This window comes from Lethenteron reissneri, chromosome 21 (assembly GCF_015708825.2).
Source record: "Lethenteron reissneri isolate LAM-NWPU_2019-01 chromosome 21, ASM1570882v1, whole genome shotgun sequence".
NCBI lineage: Eukaryota > Metazoa > Chordata > Hyperoartia > Petromyzontiformes > Petromyzontidae > Lethenteron > Lethenteron reissneri.
The window spans coordinates 7,815,415-7,836,390 of record NC_083799.1 but is presented as its reverse complement, the minus strand read 5'-3'; the positions used below and the strand labels follow the sequence as shown (position 1 = coordinate 7,836,390).

General features: G+C 43.5%; 1 protein-coding gene across 3 annotated transcripts in view; it reads right to left on the bottom strand.

Moving 5' to 3' along the window:
* SOAT1 (sterol O-acyltransferase 1) overlaps positions 1 to 20,761 on the bottom strand; it is a 39,303-nt gene extending 18,542 nt beyond the window's left edge. The window contains exons 1-8 of one of the 3 annotated variants that reach the window (XM_061555671.1): positions 20,390 to 20,761; positions 14,937 to 14,989; positions 9,578 to 9,717; positions 8,724 to 8,783; positions 7,135 to 7,242; positions 6,540 to 6,822; positions 5,861 to 5,936; positions 4,203 to 4,287 (exon numbers count right to left, since the gene is read on the bottom strand). In XM_061555671.1, coding sequence (XP_061411655.1) covers positions 4,203 to 4,287; positions 5,861 to 5,936; positions 6,540 to 6,822; positions 7,135 to 7,242; positions 8,724 to 8,783; positions 9,578 to 9,717; positions 14,937 to 14,989; positions 20,390 to 20,516 — 932 coding nt within the window. In that variant the 5' untranslated portion in view covers positions 20,517 to 20,761. Of the gene's footprint in view, positions 1 to 4,202; positions 4,288 to 5,860; positions 5,937 to 6,539; positions 6,823 to 7,134; positions 7,243 to 8,723; positions 8,784 to 9,577; positions 9,718 to 13,432; positions 14,876 to 14,936; positions 14,993 to 20,389 lie in introns of those variants that run through there. The other 2 variants (XM_061555670.1, XM_061555669.1) reach the window with 2 other exon arrangements.
* Between the last annotated feature and the right edge of the window lie 215 nt (positions 20,762 to 20,976).

Here is a 20,976-nt window from a genome sequence, read left to right as displayed (position 1 = left end):
AGGTCAATAAAGCAGAGATGTAGGTCTTGTTGGAATTTCCTATACCTCTGCTGTAGCAGACGGACAGAAAATATGGTATCTGTGTAGGACCGCCCTTTCCTGAAACCGCATTGGGGCTCCGCAAGCCTCTCCTCAGTGTGCCTAGCAAGGCGATGTTGAATAATCCCTGCCAGGACCTTTCCCGGTACACTGAGGAGTGAGATGCCCCTGTAGTTATTAGTCTGTGCGGTCCCCCTTCTTAAAGAGGGGGACCACCAGGGCATCCTTCCAGTCCTGCGGAACCCGCCCAGTGGTCCAGACTGTTGTTATGATGTCATGTAGGGCAGTCTGCACAAACGCCACCCTCCCTCAGCATTTCGCTTGGGAGATCATCTCTGCCCGGTGCCTTTCCTGGTCTCAGACTCTGGATCGCCTTCAGTACTTCCTCAACCGATGGCACCTCAGCCAGCCACTCACAGGGGGTGACTTCTTCCAATATTTTATTTGAGGCACCGCAGCCTCAGCAGGGTCATCCCCACTTTGTGCCACGATGTTTTCCTGGCTGAGGGATTTCCCCTCCCCCAGGACCTCACAGAAATGCTCAGCAAATCTGCAAACCTGTTCCTGGGGGTCGGAGATTGGATCACCATTTTTCCCCTAATGATGGTAATAGGTGTGGAGCTGCAGGTTACTTTTTTGATGGAGTTAAATAGGGATTTGTGATCGCGGGCCACTGAGGCAGACTCCATCTCCTCAGCAACCCGCCACCACCACCCATCCTTGCAGTGCCTCACAGCTCTCCGAACCTCCGAGCGAAGGCTGCTGTAAGCCTCCTCATTCTCTGACGTGGGATGCTGTAGACGATTAGAGTGGGCCTGTCGCTTTTTATCAACCATCCTGAACACCTCCTCAGCCAGGGTCTCTGGGGAGGTCTGGACCGCGTACCCAAAGCAGCCATTGCAGCTGCATGAGTCACTATTCTAAACTTCGCCCATTTACCCTCGACATCAGGAGGAGTGGGGGACGATGCCAACCCCAGCCGCAAGCGATGATGAATTCTCGCTTGCAACTTTCATCAACTGAGACCAGGCCACCTTTGGTTGGAATGGGGTCCTGGGTGTACACCCACCACCGGAGTGGAAGAATGGCAGGTGCAATTTACAGATGACTAGTCGATGGTCAGAGGGCAGACCAGCTCCACGGTAGGTCCTGGTGTCAAGGACATGGGCTCGCATCCACTGGTCTGTCACTATGTAGTCCAGCAGATGTTCTTGCTTTGACCCGGCAAGCATCCATGATGTTGTGTGGATGCGCCGATGCCGGAACAGCGTGTTGGTAATTATAAGCTAATGGGCTGCACAAAAATCTAGCAGCCTCCTACCGTTGTTATTGAGCTGATCTGGCCCATGCCTTCCAATCACTCCAGACCAGGTGCCACCGTCATGACCAACTCGGGCATTGAAGTCACCCAACAAGATGACTCTATCCCGAGGGGCCACTTTAGCCAGCACCTGTGACAGGAGGTCATAGAAGGCATCTGACTCATCGGCCTTGCCTGCATCCCTCCACGGATGTTCATCTTCGGTGGGGGCATAAGTAACCACGACCACTACTCCTCGCCTCCGGTTGATGGGAAGGCGAGCCCAAAGTAGCCTGGGGCTTACAGCTTCCACACCTCACCGCCACGCTCCCACGCCCCCTTCATTGTTTTGTTCAGAAGAGCCACACCCTGTTGTTTGGCAGTCTCCTGCCCCGAGTAGAGGACTGTCCACCCCTCATGGTGGCAGGAGCCAGAGCCGGTCCACCGGACCTCCTGAATGCCACAGAGATCCAGGTGGTACCGGTCCAGCTCCTGACAGAGAAGTGGCAGCCTCTGCTCCGCAGTGAGCGTTCAAACATTCCATGTGGCCATCCGTAGTGGCTTTTCGTTGTTTTTGGAGGAGCCCCGAGGGTAAAGATTCAATCTCCTGGCTCCGCCAGATGGGGTTTGGCCAGGAGACGTCATAGACGCCCGTCCCCCCGGGGCCTCTGGCACAAGCTTATTAGTTAGATATTTCAGTCGTGGTCTAGTGGTAATTTATTGCCCCTCGCACCCGTCCAGAGCCCCCATTTAGCCACTGTGGTGGTCACAGACGCCATGAGGGGAGAGGGCCAATTGGAATTGGCTCTCCCCCCCACAGCACTGTTCACGACAGCGTTGCCTGTCCAGTGAACTGGAGCACGTACGCCAAGCCGTCAGGATGAATGAATATTCGGACCGCACAATCCGCAAAGCTGTATCCCCAACCATGGGTAGAGAACCATCTGAGGACCCAATCAAAACCATCACCTTGCCATACATAGCAGGGGTTACCAAAAAGATTTCCAAAATCTTGAACACAAGATTCAGGTTCGATTCAACACAGTACACAACATCCGTTACCTAATCCCATCTGTGAAAGATGTAATTCTTGACATGCAATACCCTGGTGTAAATAAACTAAGTTGTGTCTGCGGTAGCAGTTACATTGAAACACGGCAGAACCGATACCTCTGCCATAGCTAATAAATGCTTGAACGCTGCGTTCTCACATGATATTGTTTTTTCTGAGACCAAGGTACTCTGCAAACCTTCAGGCTACCATCAAAGATGTGTTCATGAAGCCATCCAGATATATAAACACAGACATAACTTTAACCGAGAAGATGAGTACAAATTGAGTAATCATTGGAAGGACGTTATTAACCAGGTAAATCCTTAATTGGTTGTTGATGTTTCCATCCTACCTGCCATTGTCAGCAGTTATTTCCGACTCTCTGAGTTACATTGCCAATTTACATTACCAAGTTAAATGTCTTTACAACACATTCCTGTGGAGGGAGCTGGTAGGAACGTTGGGTTGCTCGGTCAATGGCCAGGGTCAACAGCGACGTGGTGTATTCCGCAAATATGCCCGACTGTGAGGGCGGGCACAAGCCGGCGTGAGTAGGTTAAACGTTGAGTTTTATAAAGGCACCACGGGGTCACCAGCCCCTCCCCACCCAGCCCCACCCCTCCCACCCAGTCCCACCCCTCCCAGCCCCACCCTCCCCACCCAGCCCCACCCTCCCCACCCAGCCCCTCCCTCCCCACCCTCCCCTCTCCACCCAGCCCCACCCCTCCCATTTTTGTATGCACGGCGGACGGACACAATAATCCCCTGTGGGCTGGTGTAACCAGGAGGTTCCTACCAGTATTAACGAGCTTAATGTCTCACTAACAAAGCCAACGTTGCCCCTTTCCCTCGATGTGGCGGTGGCTCTCGTTTATTAGCAGACTATAACTGGCTGTAATGTTGTTGTGTGTGTCTCTCTCTCTGTGTGTCTCTCTCTCTGTGTGTCTCTTTGTGCGTTTCTCTCTCTGTTTGTCTCCCTATATGTCTCTCTCGTGTCTCTTTTTGTATGTGTCTCTCTCTGTGTGTATCTCTCTGTGTGTGCCTCTCGGTGTCTCTCTCTCCTTCCCTCGATGTGGTGTCGTTTTTTTCCTAATGAGCTGGATGTTTCACTAACACAGCCACCTCTCTCACAATACAATGGCCACCTCCTCAGCTATCGCAGCTCTCCGCATCAACCACCCCCTTTACCCCCATCTCGGTTCCCATCTTATGATTTCCCACTCGCTTAGGCACAATCTATAGCCCCCACCCTCTTGCCCGATGCGGCAACCCCCCCTCCCCCCTCTTGGCTCTATATATATGTAAGGACTTGTTTCAACAGCCTGTTTCTCTATCCCACCTGAGGACGATTGCTTGCGTGGCGATCGAAACGTCGTGATCTATTCTTTTTTCTACCTATGTGACTTTACTGAAAGAACCAAAGAGTACGAGTACTCTCTGTTCTCCTATAATGCGAGTTTTCATAACGCGAATTGGATATAACGTGATGAATGTATTAGGGAACACATTTTTGTAACGTGGATGCGAATTGGATATAATGCGATTGAGTGAACAGAACTATGGTCGCGCGAGTAGGAACAAGCGGTTGTATGGCTGCCTCGGCAAAGCATCACACAAGGCGGGATGCACACCTTAAGTATTTATTCAGCCTGCATACGCTTCTCACGCGTTATCGAGGACTGTGCTTTACCCTATATTTTTAATTATAACGCGATTTTTCCATAATGCGTTGTTCTTCAGGAACGCAACTGCCGCATTATAGGAGAACAGACTGTACTCTAAGGAATGTTTAATGCCTTGGGAACTCACCTTGGGTAACTGTCCCTGTAAATAAGTGTTGGACAGAATAGGAAATAGAGGTAATGGTTGAAATCTGGCAGTTTAGGTGGAGAATCTGAAAAAACAATATATTCAATGTAAAAAGTTTGCATGTCAATTACCGTATTTTCCCGCATATAACCCGCGGGGTATACCACTTTTTACAAACAAAACAAGACCCTGCAGGGTATATGGAGGTGCGGCCTATCCCAAAAATATTTTACACGTGTGACATGTCATAACTCGTTTCATTTTTTCATGGTAGGACTATCCACTATGCAACACTTACCTTTGACTAAAGCACTGCTGAATAAACTAATCACACTAAAATTGCACATGTTACCACGTTTTAAATTATTTGAATTGTTTGTACAATGAAACGACAATGTTTGGAGTGGGCGCACTTTGTTTACCGTATTACTTTCAGTGGCTGTAGGGGGGTGCGGAAAGTTTCAGCTGAGGCTATGGATTGCACAATGGGAAGGGCCTTAAACAAGTCTACTAGACGCGGAATTATAATTGCCGAGTCCCTTAGGCCGCTGCTATTGGCTGAGCACTATACAGTCGCGACCATGAGCTTTGTTTCAAACTTCCAATGGCTTTGTTGCCAGGAGGCAATGGCGTTACCGTAGTGCTGCTATTTTCTGCGCAGTGCGCAATCTACCAGTGCTAAAACTGTACAGGGGTAACTACCGGTCCAATAGCTGTAATATGAGATCGAATGCTGGTAAGCCTAACAGTACGCTTACTTACTTATCTACCAGTTATGTGTTACTTATTATTGAATATTTACTTTTGTTACTTATTTACTGTTTAAGTTCATTCGTTTCCGGTTAGTTTGTTTTCTTTGTGCAAGTTATGATTTTAATGTTAACAATTGATAGTGGAATGTATTACAAATGTAATATGATGGAATTAAGCTGCGGTAACCACGTTAAAGATATGAATGCATGCGGGGTATATGGAGGTGTGGGCTATCTGAAATTTGTTTTACACAAAACGCTACTTTTGCGGGGTATATGCGTCTGCGGGTTATATGCGTATGTGGGTTATTTGCGGGAAAATACGGTATATAACATCTAGAAATGTGCCATGTCATTTCAGGTTCTTTATTGCCTGCTGGACTTTTGCCATATATACTTTCTACTACGTTTAATTGCAGCCCTAAATATAGGTTTGGTATGAGTGGCCTGGAGTTCCTGCCCCTTCATGTTTTCTTTGCCTTCTTCAGCTTGTGTGAACCTTTTCAATTATCACCATAAAAACAAATAATGGTATGTCGTCAAACAGCGAAAAGGTCAGCATCCAAGCACGCACACTAAATGTGCGGATGAGGCATTGCTTGGTTTGAAAATAATGCATTGAAGCATTTGTCTTGCAGATATAAAAATAGCAAAAATTGTATCACTGATCATCATGGCAATGTCTTCTCTAAAGGGGAAATAACGGTTAACAAACCATATGGATATCAAACAAGGTATTGCAATTAAATGGAGAGAAAATTAAGGCATACCTGATCACAGAGCATCTGTTCAACCCAGCTGTTTGATGGGACATGCGTAGTTGATCAGTGTGTAATGATTAATGTGCTTTAAACACATTGTAGAACCAGTTTCAGATTTAAAAAATCTTTGTTTTAACAAACTTACCTCCTTTGCAATGGCTCTGCATGATTCTTGGCACATTTTCACGCACAAATGAATGAGCTTTCATAACAAGGCGCACCTGTGGGATTACATAGAAACAAGTCATCCTGTTCCTGATTTTTAATCAGACATTTCCAAATCAAATCAGTTGGTTAGACTACCAATTGAGATAAAAATCTAAAAGCAACCGACTGTAGTCAATTATATAAATAAAATTAAATCACCGTGTTGATGTGGCAACAAAAACCCTAAAGAAAATCATGGCAACGTCATACAAGACACGCTGTAATCAGTGGGTATAGAAACTCGTGTTATAACAATGTATTGACGATTCAAGGATTAGCATTGATTCTTAAGCTTACAATACTGGCATCGAATCACGTGTAATTTTTTTAATTTGTATACGTTCTAAGCAATAATAATTCAAATTTATGATGCGCATTCCATCTTAGGGTCATGTGATGCATGCAGCTAGAGGCAGCTATAGTAACCATAAGCTAAATCCTAAGGCCAATATTAATCGAAAACCCTAAAATCTTGACAATCCATGAAATCGGTAGAGGTGGAAGGGAAATTATTAAACGTCTCGTAGAAACAAATAAAAGCTTAAATATTTGGGGATTTAGTTAACTGCATGTCACTTGGGGTTGTTTAAAATAATCCACAAAGGCAAAATAAATACCTGCTCAAGAATGAGAATGAAGCGGGAGGCTGGAGGGAGTGAATAATGCACCACGACATAGACAGGCGTGACACCCAACCCCAGGACTTGAAAGGCGAAGTACAGCAGCCCGTAGTAGGCCGTGTAAAGGCCATGCCAGTGCACGGCTTGGTACCCAGTGCCCCAGCGGCACAGTAGCCAGTAGGGCACCAACAGTGTCCCCAGGAACATGCACAACCAAGCCCAGAGTGCTGTTGGTAGCTGCCCAAAGGCAAATACCAAAAGGTCAAAATCTAGCACCAGCCTAAATGTTGGAAGAAAAATGTCAAAATCATTTGTGTACATTTTCACAGCTTAGTAAACCACTTTTGAATGTGTTTTCAACAGAACTGTGATGTCCTCTAAAAAAATGGAAGCTGCATAAATGGATACAATTATATAAGATTGTGTCTGTGTTTATCTCCAAGTAAATGCCATTTAATGACTCCTGCCCATTGCAGTAGATTTACACAAAAGAAACCAGGTAAGCCAGATAAAATTTTTTTAATGTTAAGAACACCATGCAAAAGTAAGTTACTGTGTATATGTGAACAAGCATGCTGCTACTATAACCCACCTTCCTTGATCGATAAAATCCACTGCGACAGTGCTAATGACGAAGAGCATCAACACCGCTATGAACATGTGGTAGATTGTTCTTACGTGGTTGATCTCAAACAGCTCACTGAAAAAAAAACGTAATTATAAACCCAATTCTGAATGACATTTCATTGCAAATAATTACATGATGTTCCTTCCTAAATGAAATGTATAAGCTGAAAATTTTGGTAACAAAAATGCAGTGTAAGTGCCTTTGGTTCAATGGGCTTGCAATATGTAACTTTTTGATTGTAAAACTACTTAATAAACAAAGTCATCCATAAAATCCTGGTAATTTAGCATCTGATTATCGCTTCAAAACATGCTGAGTAAGGGTTATAATTATTGTTGAGGAAGATAGTGAGGTGCGGTAGAATGACCGACAATGGCAACGATGACCTCTTGAATGACCCTGACGATGACTTATCACTTGAAAAACATGTCTCACAAAGATGAGATAAGCATTGCTTTTTCTACAACAGCGGCCTTCAGTTAAAATCGTCCTAAACACGATTATAACAAAACTAGTGTTTACCTTTGTGATATATCACAATTAGTGAGAATTATATTATTTTATTATATAATTTTATTATGTTTTATTATTATTTTATTACTTGAACTTAAACAGTAAATATTTAAGTTAATTCTTAAATATTCTCAAATATGGTCCCCAACTGCAAATTTCCCTAAGCTTGATTGCACATTATTAATATTTTTTTCACAATTGCATCTCTTGCCACATTTTGGAATCATGAAACAACTCCCATACTTGGGTATGATAATTGTTTCTGCCAATATCAACAAGGGTAGAGAAAAAGAAAAGGTGACCATCGGCAAATGTATTAATTTAAAAAATACTTTGGGACCTCATCACTTCAACAAAATTGTTATATTCAATATAATAAAGTATAAATGTAGCAACCACACACATACATTTTAAACATGGTATCTGTTGTCAGATGCTACATACTTTGTATAGTTGAGGGTGAACACATTCTCTTTGACATCCTATTTTTAAGCAGTATTCTAAACTAGGGGTTGTTCATTTACGGCCTTCGGCCAGGAAAGTCACGAAAAAAATTGCACACGAACGACGCATTCACGCAAGCACCCGATGGTCCGTTTTGAAGTTTTACGACGAAACATCTTTTAATTGTATTATGTTTTGAATTAGATAATTTTATTTCTCCATTAAAAGCTTATATCATTTTACATCTGGAAGACTTCATTGACAACGACATTTCGTGTGAATTTTCTCTCGTCGCTAAGTAGATGGCCTTGCTGGGGGTTCGGTTCGATGCGGACTTTCACCTGTTTGGGATTGCGGGATCGAGATAAAGCGACAGAGCTGGCCGAAGACCGCCATCTGCACATCGATTCCAACGTAATCGAACGTCTGTCCCTGCGCCTCCGTCATTCATGCAGGGGGCGCGTAGGTTTGCAGCGCCCTCTGCATGAAACGACGGAAAGTGCAGCGTTCATCACAGATAAAGTTGTGCGCTTATATAAGAGTATTAAAAGCCTCCAACGTGCTTGACGCTAAGCTGACACAAGATGAACACTTACTCAAGAACAGAGGGCCTGGGCAGAAAAAGTTTCCCTTTTTCCGGTAACGGCCGGAGGCTCCTGCACAAGAAATGAATGGGGATTTCTTAAAGATGTCTTTTAAAAAGCCACAGGAAATAAAACTTGCATGAACACCAAAGTACTGCCAGTATCTGGTCGTCAGAGGATTATGGTCTGATTTGTTTAAACCAGAATGAATGGGGTTTATTTGGCCACTGCATTCAAACTGTGGCCGTGCATTGTAGGATTATTCTGTGCTTTTGGATGCTAATTTGCATAATTTGTAAAATGTACATTTCAATATTTAAAAAGTCCACATGCATACAATCTTATTGGTTATTCTTTTCAATACCTGCTATAGTAGCAGACAGTAATGAAATGAACATTACCAAGCTTGTTCCCTTATTTTAAATAGCAAGAATGCTCATTTCGTGGCACAGCTGTGACTCTGTACAATGCACATGCATACGTGGCATTAAATGCCTTTCAACGTTTAGCCGGACTAGTAAGTTTTGCACACGTGACTGCTGCGTGTCACGAAAACTATATGCACGTTCAAATGTGCAGAACAAGGTATTTTTTTTGGAACCAAATGCGCTGCCATCTAACACAGCGAGATATTAATCACCCAAAAATTAAATTTTTATGAGCTGCTTTGATCAATTTGACAGGGAAGTAAATACCAAACGGAAGTGTAATTTAAAGTTTACAAATTATCACATTGGAAAAATCGTGTTATTCAGGCACTCTTAATTTTATGTTTCTCGAAATTAAGTTAACCAACTGATTTGTAAAGAAAAAAAAGGCAACAATAATACTTGAAGGAACAAAGTAAAAGCAATGCTGTCTGTTACCTGACTTTTTCAACATCACCTCCATTTTGCAAAACAGCTGCAGACTTCAAGTCAATGGTAGAGGAGGATTCTTCGATAACACTGTCAATCAACTCCGAAATCTTGCTCTCAAACTGATGAACAATTTCCTCTTTTAATTTCTGCAAAACATGCACCAAGTACTTTAGCAGCATTCATGTAGACTGAATCTATTTTGATAGCCAATGCTTTCGACATTTTGGGTTTGCCTAAATCGTAATTATTTTTAATTTTGTGTTTAACATCGCACAATAATGATGAATACGCATTTCCAAAAAATAATGTAACAGGGTGTATACCTTGCTGACTGCAGCTGAAGTAATAACCAATGTGTGGTTTGAAAAATCCTTTACAGGAGTACAGTAATAGCTGCAATTTAAAGTAACTCGCAATGTCTCATCCGTTTACTTAACACCACACAATTATCTATAGCTATCTATGTATATTAATACAAAAATAATTTTGTGAATTCACTTCTCGTTTTGCCTTTCTGTCATGGAGACTGTTTGATCATACTTCACAATGCTGGTCAAGTAAATATAATTGCTTTTTTTAAGCCCATTAGAAAACGTTGTTTTAATTTATTTCTCACGAGGACCCATGGTGTTAAGCACAATCTCCAACCCTTATTGCTCTGGCAATCTACATACTACGAGGGCCCCATTGTTTGCCTATTATATATGTCTATATTTTGAGGCTGTGTTATTGACGCATGTGTTTAGTTTTTCTTTTGTAATCGTGCTGGCCAGTGTGGGTTAAAGGCAGTGAGGGGGCAGGGAATGGCCAGAACCAGTTGAAATGTAACTCATTACTTGTTAGCTGTGGCAATGATCAAACAAAGGTGGCTAGGTTCACAATGTAGTGAGTACACTATAATTTACTCCACTGTACTTTGAACTCACTGAACTCCCACACCCCGTGGACTTTTTATTATTATTTACCAACGCAGCAAGGCCAACAGCAAGTTTATTAGCAAACAATAAACACTTGAGATATGTAAGATGAAACTATCCAAGTTGGAACCTCTGGCTACATTTATGAAAACGTTTAACCTGCCAAAACATAATAAACGTGTTTACAATCATATCTAATGCGTCAGTATGTTTTATAGCCATGAGGCCAAAACTATGCAAGAATAAACATTTTCCAATCAGGTATTCCCATTTGTGGTGGAGCTTTGCTCTCTTTTTTGCCCCATAAGTTCACCATCATGGGAAAACAAATACCAATTCTGTGACTGGAGAGATGACCAACTGAGATCAACAAATGTGTGAATTTTCACAAAATGGTGTCCACATAAACTTCATAAACAGCTCAAGTTGGACGTGATGTTCTACAGTTTTACTTTATTTCTACCTACGTGACTTTACTGAAAGAACCAAAGAGTATGTGTGTGCATATAAGTAGGCCTCGGCAAGGTAAGGTAAAAGTTAAAAGGTAAAAACAACGAGCCTACCTTTACCCTACCTTTTACCTTACCACAATACAATCACTCTACCCTACCTTTTACCCTTCAGCAGGTAAGGTAAAAAGCAACGAGCTTACCTTTACCCTACCTTTTACCCTTACCCCATACAAATTACCCGATCACAGGGTAATTACTAGGGAACTACACATGAACAAGGTTTATAACGGTAAATGCTAGGTAGAGCGCTTTATTTATATAGAATACTCTCGATGATTCCAATTTTACACGTTTGTTGTTGTCGTTGTTGTCGTCGTTGTTGTATCCTCAAATCTTGTAACTCAATTTTTACCCACTTCCTGTGGTATCGACTGCAAACTTTGTATACTTATGTCAAACTGATGACAATATATTCTATCATAAAATAAATACGTTATTAACATTATTTTTTTTATGTTATGTTTCGACTTGGGTCTTATTGTCCAAGGTCAACTGACGTTGGCTGTAAATCACCACGGCCCCTTACGTTGTGGCAAGCTTCGGGGCCACTTCCTGGAGTCGTGGAGTTCTGCCATTACTCGTACATTTCATAAAAGTGTGTTTAAAAAAAAATTTATATTACTTATTAAATGGAGGCCACGGACTGCGCCACGGAGCTTTTAGCAGTAAACAAGGCACCGTATTTACCGGGTAATACTTCACGCTACCTTTACCCTACCGGGTAATTCTTCCGAGCTACCTTTACCCTACCCTTTACCTTACCCCTTGGCATGTCGACACCTTTACCTTTACCCTTTTACCCGGTAAAAAGGGTAAATTACCTTACCTTACCGAGGCCTATATACAAGTGCGATACAGTGCTGTACTAAGAAGATTAGATTTGCATCTTTCCAGTTTTTTTTTCAAACTGTGTTGGTTACAAACTTGTAGATAACTTTTGACCTAATTAAGCGTGTTTATTTAAGTTTGACCAGTTTATTTAATTCCCTTCACAGATGATTATGAATTACGAAGCTGAGGGCTGTATGAGATCTGTAACTTGGTACCCAGGGGCCACATTTGTACTCTGTGGGTCTGTTTCTCTGCATATCTTTCTGTTCCCCTTTACAGTACTGAGTTTCCAAATCAATGTTTTTGTTCAAGACCAGTGATTTTCTAATGGCCTAGTCATTTAAAATGTGCTTTTTTAAGGAATTATAGGAAACTATTAGAAAAGTCAAGAAAGATACGTTTTACGAGAATAAAGGTAACATACAGTTAAATTTGCTAAAGCAATACAAAATATTATAAGGGACAGAATTGTAAAAGAATATCAGAGTATATGAAAATAGACACAGTCATGTCCTCAGATACATTGTAAGCTGTGGTTGTGAGCACTGGAGAAAGCACCAAGAAGGCATCATGAGCATATTAGGATACTCAGACATAAGAAAACATACATAAGTTATAGACATCTCTTTGATTGTTAAGAAATGTAAGTGGTCTTGGTAAGGAAGCATCATGGCTATTTATTAGGGACTAGCAGGAAGTACCCAGCTTTGCCCGGGGGAAAATAAATATTTAAAAACTTGTCTTCTCTTAAAAACATAACATATACATACACAAATCCGAAGCTATTATAAAAGCCTGGTGTTCCGTTTGTCCATCAACCGTATTATAAGAGCCCTACAGAAGGCCTGAATCAAAAAGTAATAGAAAGTTGGGGGCAAATAGTTGATTTAAAAGGTTTCTAAAAGTTGTCGACCCCCCACCCAATTTTTATTTTGTAGGCATATATACCTACACACCCTCCATATAAGTAAGTTCTATCTAGTGACTCTACAGTAGTATCTACCGACTCTACAGTAGTATCTACTAACTCTGCAGTAGTATCTACCCAAACTTGACTTGAAGCTTCATGACTGCAGGAATTACTCTTAATGTTCTTGCGGTAAAGTCACGTACAAAGAAAATAAATTAAATAATAGAGTACGACGTTTCGATTGCAACAAGCAACCGTCATCAGGAAGAACTAAATTTGAGAGAGAGATAAAACACAGACACGGAGACACACAGACAGCCACACAAGCAGAGAGAGACAACACAGACACACAGAGAGAGACACAACATAGACACACAGAGGCGTGTGTCTCTCCCTGATGACGGTTGCTTGTGTTGCAATCGAAACGTCTACGCTATTATTCAATTTATTTCCTTTCTACGTGACTTTACCGAAAGAACATTAAGAGTAGTATCTACCCACTCTACAATAGTATCTACCGACATTACAGTGGCATCCAGTGACTCTACAGTAACATCTACCAATTCTACAGTAGTAACTACTGACTCTCAGTAATAACTAGAGACTCTACAGTAGTATTCACTGACTCTAAGTAGTAACTGCAAGCATTGGGGTGGGGGGAGAAGAGGACATCACACTGTTCAGGATTTACCTCCGCGTGTGTTTGTGCAGCAGTAACTGTGCTTGATTTTTTCTTTTTGGGATTTTTAATGCAAAGGAGAACCTCCTTCCCGTCACCGCTTGGCAAGCTCGTTTGCTTTGCTAGGGGCAAACGCGAGTCGGTTTTTCCGAGCATGCGCAGATGCGTGCACAACGCACGCTCAGTGTGTTGTATCTGTGTACTTTGTAGAAACATAAACCCAACAGTTTGTCAGTTAAAAGCTTTACAAAGATAGGCTTGCGCAGAGAGACAGACAGACAAAAAGTGACGTTTATAGGTAAGATGGTGTCCAATGGTCGAGACTGATGATGGAATCGTAGGAAAAGGAATATACATTCAACAGCATGACTACCATGGTGATGGAATATCTCCATATCGCTCTCCAAGTCTGCATTTGTCTCTCTTTCTCTGTACCATTTTCAATATTTCTGTTGTCGCTCTGCAAGCTGCATGTCATTAATTATTTCTCATGGTCTCATGTTGTCGTCTCCCTGTGACTTTGTCTGGGGTCCTACATGATATTGAGACCACACTGTACCCAGGGCCTGCAAAAAAAACTTCCTCAGCTGCAGGTGCTGTAACTACACACCCGTGCCCTTGTCAACAACAAATCAATGAAAGCAATGTTTGTGGTCCAACAAAGAAATATGTTACTAGTACATTGTTGTCGATTCATTTATTGATTTCTGCAAGGTGATGGGGAATAACGGTTGAGTGTTCAAGCTAGCGTAACACTATATAGCAAGCGTGAAATAATTAATTGATTAACCTGGTTCTTTTTCCCACGATATGCACATCGAATCGTGCAAGTGAGAATTAATCAATTGTTTTATATATGTTGTATTTGGTTCCAAATGCACCATGACATTCATTTTATTTTTTAATCGATTCTTGAACTGAATCACAACCTCGAAATATAATTATTCTCTAATTATGACATGCCTGTTATGCAGTTTTAGCTTTGTCTGTCACACTGATCTTTTTATGTCATTCCATATTCTGTCCTAGATTATCTATTGTTATACTGTATATCGAGAAGCAAAATACCAAAAACCAATATGAAACCATTTTGGGTTGTGTTGAGAAGACTGCTCAAGTAGGTTTGTGTTGCTGTAAAAATGGTCATGTTAAGTCACATTTTAAATACAAACTCTCTTGCAATGAGGCACTATCATTATGGCAAATCCACAGTAACTTAAAAAAAACACTTGTAGCCTCACTGGACTTTCACATTTCAACAATTAGATATGCTTGTCATGGAATGTTATTGTTGATAGTGTTTGGGTACTATATCTTATCACGAGTACATACATGCATTATGGAATTTGTTAAAGGATATACAAAAGCAACAAAGCACTGATCAACAATGTGTTTTGAAGTATGAGCATAATGTATCAAACTCACTCCATCACTCTACCACAACTGTGTTTTCATCATTCTGTATTTGGATCCAAGGTAGAAAGTGTATAAAAAGTTTCAATAACTTTTACTTTACCTCTAATTTTGTTGGCAATGGTTTGTAAAGCTTAGAAGAAACGTGATTCTTCTCTGCTGCAACAGAACAAGAAATACTTGGATGTCAGACAATTTCTACAATGTATGATATACATATAATTATACAATGATTTAATAACAGGATATATACAAACGTGCATTGAAATATGGCGTGGGTATTCATTGCTTTTATAAGGTCAACACCCCTAAAAACGTGGCAGTATTTTTGCATTAAACACACCACACCCTTGGCTTTTAAAGTCAAATCAAAGTGGTTCCCTTCTCAAGTGAGTCATAAGGCAACAGCTTCCATGTAAAGGCTAGATCATCTGTCGGAAGTCCAGTTGCATTTCCCAAAAAGTGGTATTCATTTATCGACCCTGGCCATAGGATTTACAGAGGCAGACGCTGACCGTAATTTGAACTCGCAGCCTTTTGGCGACTGCTCTATCCAAAGGTTACCATCTAGCCACGTGTGTCCATTCTGAGGCCTTCTATATATATATCTTTGCACATGTAAAGCCCTTTTGTCAATCCACTACTGAATGAGGGACTCTAAACATCATTCGTGTTGTGGAGGCTGTTTCACCATACTGTACTTCCAACATACGAGCAGGCAAAGGCAGGAAGTGTACATGTGGGAACACAAGTACTGCACAGTACAATGGATTTTGCTAGTTATATACGTTGTACATAGCAGTAGATTTCGAACACATCACCAATTTGTGTGCTAAACAAAAAATCAGAATACATGCTGAGAGTAGCCGTACTATACAAAAACTCACATCATTACACTTAAGGATGTTTTCATCTTTACAAGGTATTTTTTTACGTTTACGGCCATGAACATGTCATCAGTCACACTTGTCGAATCGTCAAGCATATTCAAAGCTTATCGTCGTCATAAACGGGTTATACAAGAGTTGGAGAAAGCAACTATTATTTTATGGGATCAGTGTGGAAAAAACACCCATATGTTTAAGTGTAGCAAAACAAATTGTCACACTGCTTATGAAAACTAAAAAAATCACAAAGTACAGGATGACCTTTTTTATATTCAGTACATTACTGAGATAGCAAGGACCTCAGTTTATGCACCACGGAATGCTGTAAGCAAATCAGACTGGCGATGTATGCCAAAGTGCATCGGGTGAGTGTTAAAAGATATACAAGTACTGTTGAGTAATGAGATTGCAGGATCGTGAAAAGATGTTGACCTCTTGGACGTCTGAATACAGCTGCGGATTATGGCTGCTGCTGATAATTGAGATTGGTGGGAGACGTGTAGAGGTTTCGAGTTAAAAAAAAATTCTCTCTCATTTCTCCCTATCAATTTAGTGGGATATTCTGAGTCACTGTATAGCTACCATTTGAGAATGCAGACACGTACAGTTTCTATGTTAATGACTGTTTACAGATGATACGGAAGTGCACATTGCACTTTTAAATCCTGGAGTTAAAATGGCCTTGGTCAAAACAGCTCGTTACCTTGTAAAGGACACGGGGTGCCTAACACTTGCAAGAATGGCTGAGAGCGAAACATGGGAGAGGGTGGGGTTACATGACCTTCCACTTACAAATCAACATTAGAGGATGCAATCCAAGTGTGATTATACTGTGTTTTTTCTGTACAGTTTAGAACGGTCGTCACACAGCTACAACTTCGCAGTTATTTAAAATCATTTATTTTACGAGATAAACCATGAGATTTGTTTTTATCAAAACGGCACCACATTACAAACGTGTACACCACCCAAGTAACTGGGTGGTAATAAAATAGGAATTTGTATAGTCTTTTATCAATCTACAGTTGAATAAAAACCTCCCCCACGCCTTTGGAACATGGGGTTCTTTAACCATACTTCACCACGCTGGTCTGTGTGCAAGATGGTGAATATGAAGCTGCATCACACGCTCAGTTATGATCATTAGCCGTGACCTGGAATCAAACTCGGGTGGCTTGGATTAAATGCGCAGCTTGTGACTTGATTATGGCTGATGATGATTGAGATCGGTGGGAAACATGTAAAACGATTGATGTTTCAGAACTTATTACACCAATGCTTAGTTTTTAGACTTATTGGAGGGCAGCCTACAAAATGCATGCCCATACAGGGTGTACGAAAAACAATAAATAATGAACGTTATTTTTAAAGGTGCTTTGCCAAAATTTTCTGTATTCTGAGCTCATTATTTAGAGACAATATATTTAAGGTAGTGGCTTGGTGCGCATTCCATGCTCCGTGCAGTCCCAGAGAATAAGACGCACTCTTCCCCCTGTATTTTAAAGCAAAAGAGATGATAATAGGGTTTTCCCCTTTTTTTGACAACAAAACAGGTGTTAAGATGTTAAAATATCAAACTGAAACCTTTTACAAGGAATCATATCTGCATTAACCACAATGCTTGTGGTCAGAATGCAAAAAAAAACACTCTGATAATATATACATTGTCCTTGAAACTGATTGGTCCACACCAGAAGGTCTTTTGGCGTCCGTTTGAGACGAGGCTCAAAAGAAAGGTGTCTCTCGTGTGGACCAATCAGTTTCAAGGACAATGTATATATTATCAGAGTATGTCTTTTGTTTGCATTCTGACCACAAGCATTGTGGTTAATGCAGACATGATTCCTTGTAAAAGGTTTCAGTTTGGTGTTTTAACATCTTAACACCTGTTTTATTGCCAGAAAAAAGGGGAAAACCTATTATCATATTTTGGTACTGGCAATGGAGGTCCCATGATGCAAAGGGGACGAGTCTTATAATGCAGTACGTGTGCGACCAGGGCGTCTTATAATCCAGAGATAAAAGAACAGTACTTCTCGAACAGCTTAAACATTTTTAAGCGCCGAGAAGTTTACAAGCCAATGATGATACTTGAACAGTATAACTGGACTGATCTGCAGTATGAGCTTTAGTCGTCAGCATTTTAGGATCACGCGAAACTTAACTTGCAGATCAAACTATAGTTACACTAACTGTTTACATAATTCATGACGAATTTATTTCAACATTTACAAATCAGATCAAGTTCCATTGAAAACTGTGCTTCATAGTCATATATACATACGGTAACAAGAATGAGAACTTCACTTCAGTTTTAGGGAGGAAAATTAGTTGTCCCGTGATTAATTAACGTAACCCAATGCCCTCTCTTCCATCCTGACTCAACCAGCTCCTCGCGACTAATCATTTGTGTGATTCTCTCCTTTGTCTCGTATGCCCTCCCACCTCCTCCTCCTATTCTATTATCACCATTCCCTTTCTCCGACCTGAGTCTCGCTGTACTTGTCCACCATGTTCCTCCAGTCTCATCTTTCTTCCTCCTCTAATCATCTATTGAGCCGTTATCTCCCCTCCCCAACTCCTTCTCTCTCACATTCCTCCCAGCTTATCATATCCGCCGCACCCTCCCCAGCATAACCAGTTCGACCCAGTCTGTCATTTTCCTCAAAATAAACTTTAATTAACTCCCCTCTGCCGACTTACTCCACTAACCCTCCCCTTACATTTGTAGTCTCCCCTTATTGTCCACCCTCTATTTCTCAGTACCCACCAGACACCCCCCACTCTCCCACGGCCCCCCACTGTTTATTTCATACTCCCAGTCCCCACAACCCCCCTTTACCGTTTACACCCATCCCCACAGTTTACCTCATACCCGCAGCCCCCCTGACTTTTTATCCCATTCTCCCAGTCCTCACGGGCCCCCCAGTTTACCTCATACCCGCAGCCCCCCTGAATTTTTATCCCATTCTCCCAGTCCTCACGGGCCCCCCACAGTTTACCTCATACCTGCAGCCCCCCTGACTTTTTATCCCATTCTCCCAGTCCTCACGGGCCCCCCACAGTTTACCTCATACCTGCAGCCCCCCTGACTTTTTATCCCATTCTCACAGTCCTCACGGGCCCACCACAGTTTACCTCATACCCACAGCCCCCCTGACTTTTTATCCCATTCTCCCAGTCCTCACGGGCCCCCCACAGTTTACCTCATACCTGCAGCCCCCCTGACTTTTTATCCCATTCTCAGTCCTCACGGGCCCCCCACAGTTTACCTCATACCCGCAGCCCCCATGACTTTTTATCCCATTCTCCCAGTCCTCAAGGGCCCCTCCACAGTTTACCCCATACCCACAGCCCCCCTAACTTATCCCATTCTTCCAGTCCTCACGGGCCCCCCACAGTTTACCCCATACCCACAGCCCCCCTAACTTATCACATTCTCCCAGTCCTCACGGGCCTCCCACAGTTTACCTCATACCCACAGCCCCCCTAACTTATCACATTCTCCCAGTCCTCACGGGCCTCCCACAGTTTACCTCATACCCACAGCCCCCCTAACTTATCCCATTCTTCCAGTCCTCACGGGCCCCCCACAGTTTACCTCATACCCACAGCCCCCCTAACTTATCCCATTCTTCCAGTCCTCACGGGCCCCCCACAGTTTACCTCATACCCACAGCCCCCCTAACTTATCACATTCTCCCAGTCCTCACGGGCCTCCCACAGTTTACCTCATACCCACAGCCCCCCTAACTTATCCCATTCTTCCAGTCCTCACGGGCCCCCCACAGTTTACCTCATACCCACAGCCCCCCTAACTTATCCCATTCTTCCAGTCCTCACGGGCCCCCCACAGTTTACCTCATACCCACAGCCCCCCTAACTTATCACATTCTCCCAGTCCTCACGGGCCTCCCACAGTTTACCTCATACCCACAGCCCCCCTAACTTATCCCATTCTTCCAGTCCTCACGGGCCCCCCACAGTTTACCTCATACCCACAGCCCCCCTAACTTATCCCATTCTTCCAGTCCTCACGGGCCCCCCACAGTTTACCTCATACCCACAGCCCCCCTAACTTATCACATTCTCCCAGTCCTCACGGGCCTCCCACAGTTTACCTCATACCCACAGCCCCCCTAACTTATCCCATTCTTCCAGTCCTCACGGGCCCCCCACAGTTTACCTCATACCCACAGCCCCCCTAACTTATCACATTCTCCCAGTCCTCACGGGCCTCCCACAGTTTACCTCATACCCACAGCCCCCCTAACTTATCCCATTCTTCCAGTCCTCACGGGCCCCCCACAGTTTACCTCATACCCACAGCCCCCCTAACTTATCCCATTCTTCCAGTCCTCACGGGCCCCCCACAGTTTACCTCATACCCACAGCCCCCCTAACGTATCACATTCTCCCAGTCCTCACGGGCCTCCCACAGTTTACCTCATACCCACAGCCCCCCTAACTTATCCCATTCTTCCAGTCCTCACGGGCCCCCCACAGTTTACCCCATACCCCACTGCCGCGCAGTATTTCTCCCGGACTCCCATCCCCAAGGCCCCTGCTTTACACCGTACCTACAAATCCCCCTAGGGTTCCCACCGACCTGAATGTTTACCCCATTCCCGCCGCGGGATCCGCACGGGTGACCCCCCCCACCCCGTACCACTCGACTTGGCCCCGGCCTTCGTCTCCTCGGACGCCGCCGCCGCCGCCGTCAACGTTGCCGCGGTCGCCGCTTGAGAGCGGCTGCTGCCTCTTCGCCGAGCCTGCGCCTTTCCGCCAGACGCCATCGCCGCCGTTCCCCTCCGCACACCACAACACACACAATTACAACGATACCCCCCCGGCTGGCTGTCGAGTGGGCCCTGAGTTTCCGGTTGCCCACCGCGTCCCGGTTCGCCGCCGGAGCCGAAAACAATGTTACTGCTGCAGCGGCAACACGTGGAGGCTCTGCGCGCCGCACCCCCCACCCAACCACCCACCAACTTTCACGTCGTCGATTCCGCGACACGACAAAGCCAGCGGCCATGTGCCTAGAGGGTAACTGCGACGCCCGTTCAATTCGACGGGTGACTACGTCGGCGAATTGTGTTGACGTGCGGATGAGTGCGCGTGGTGGGCCCCTTGGTAAGATGGCGACTACATCCGGACACCCCCTCCCGGACACCCCCCTCCAACCACCCCCCCGGACCCCCCCTCTCCAACCACCTCCCCTCCAACCACCCCCCCTCCAACCACCCCCCCCGGACC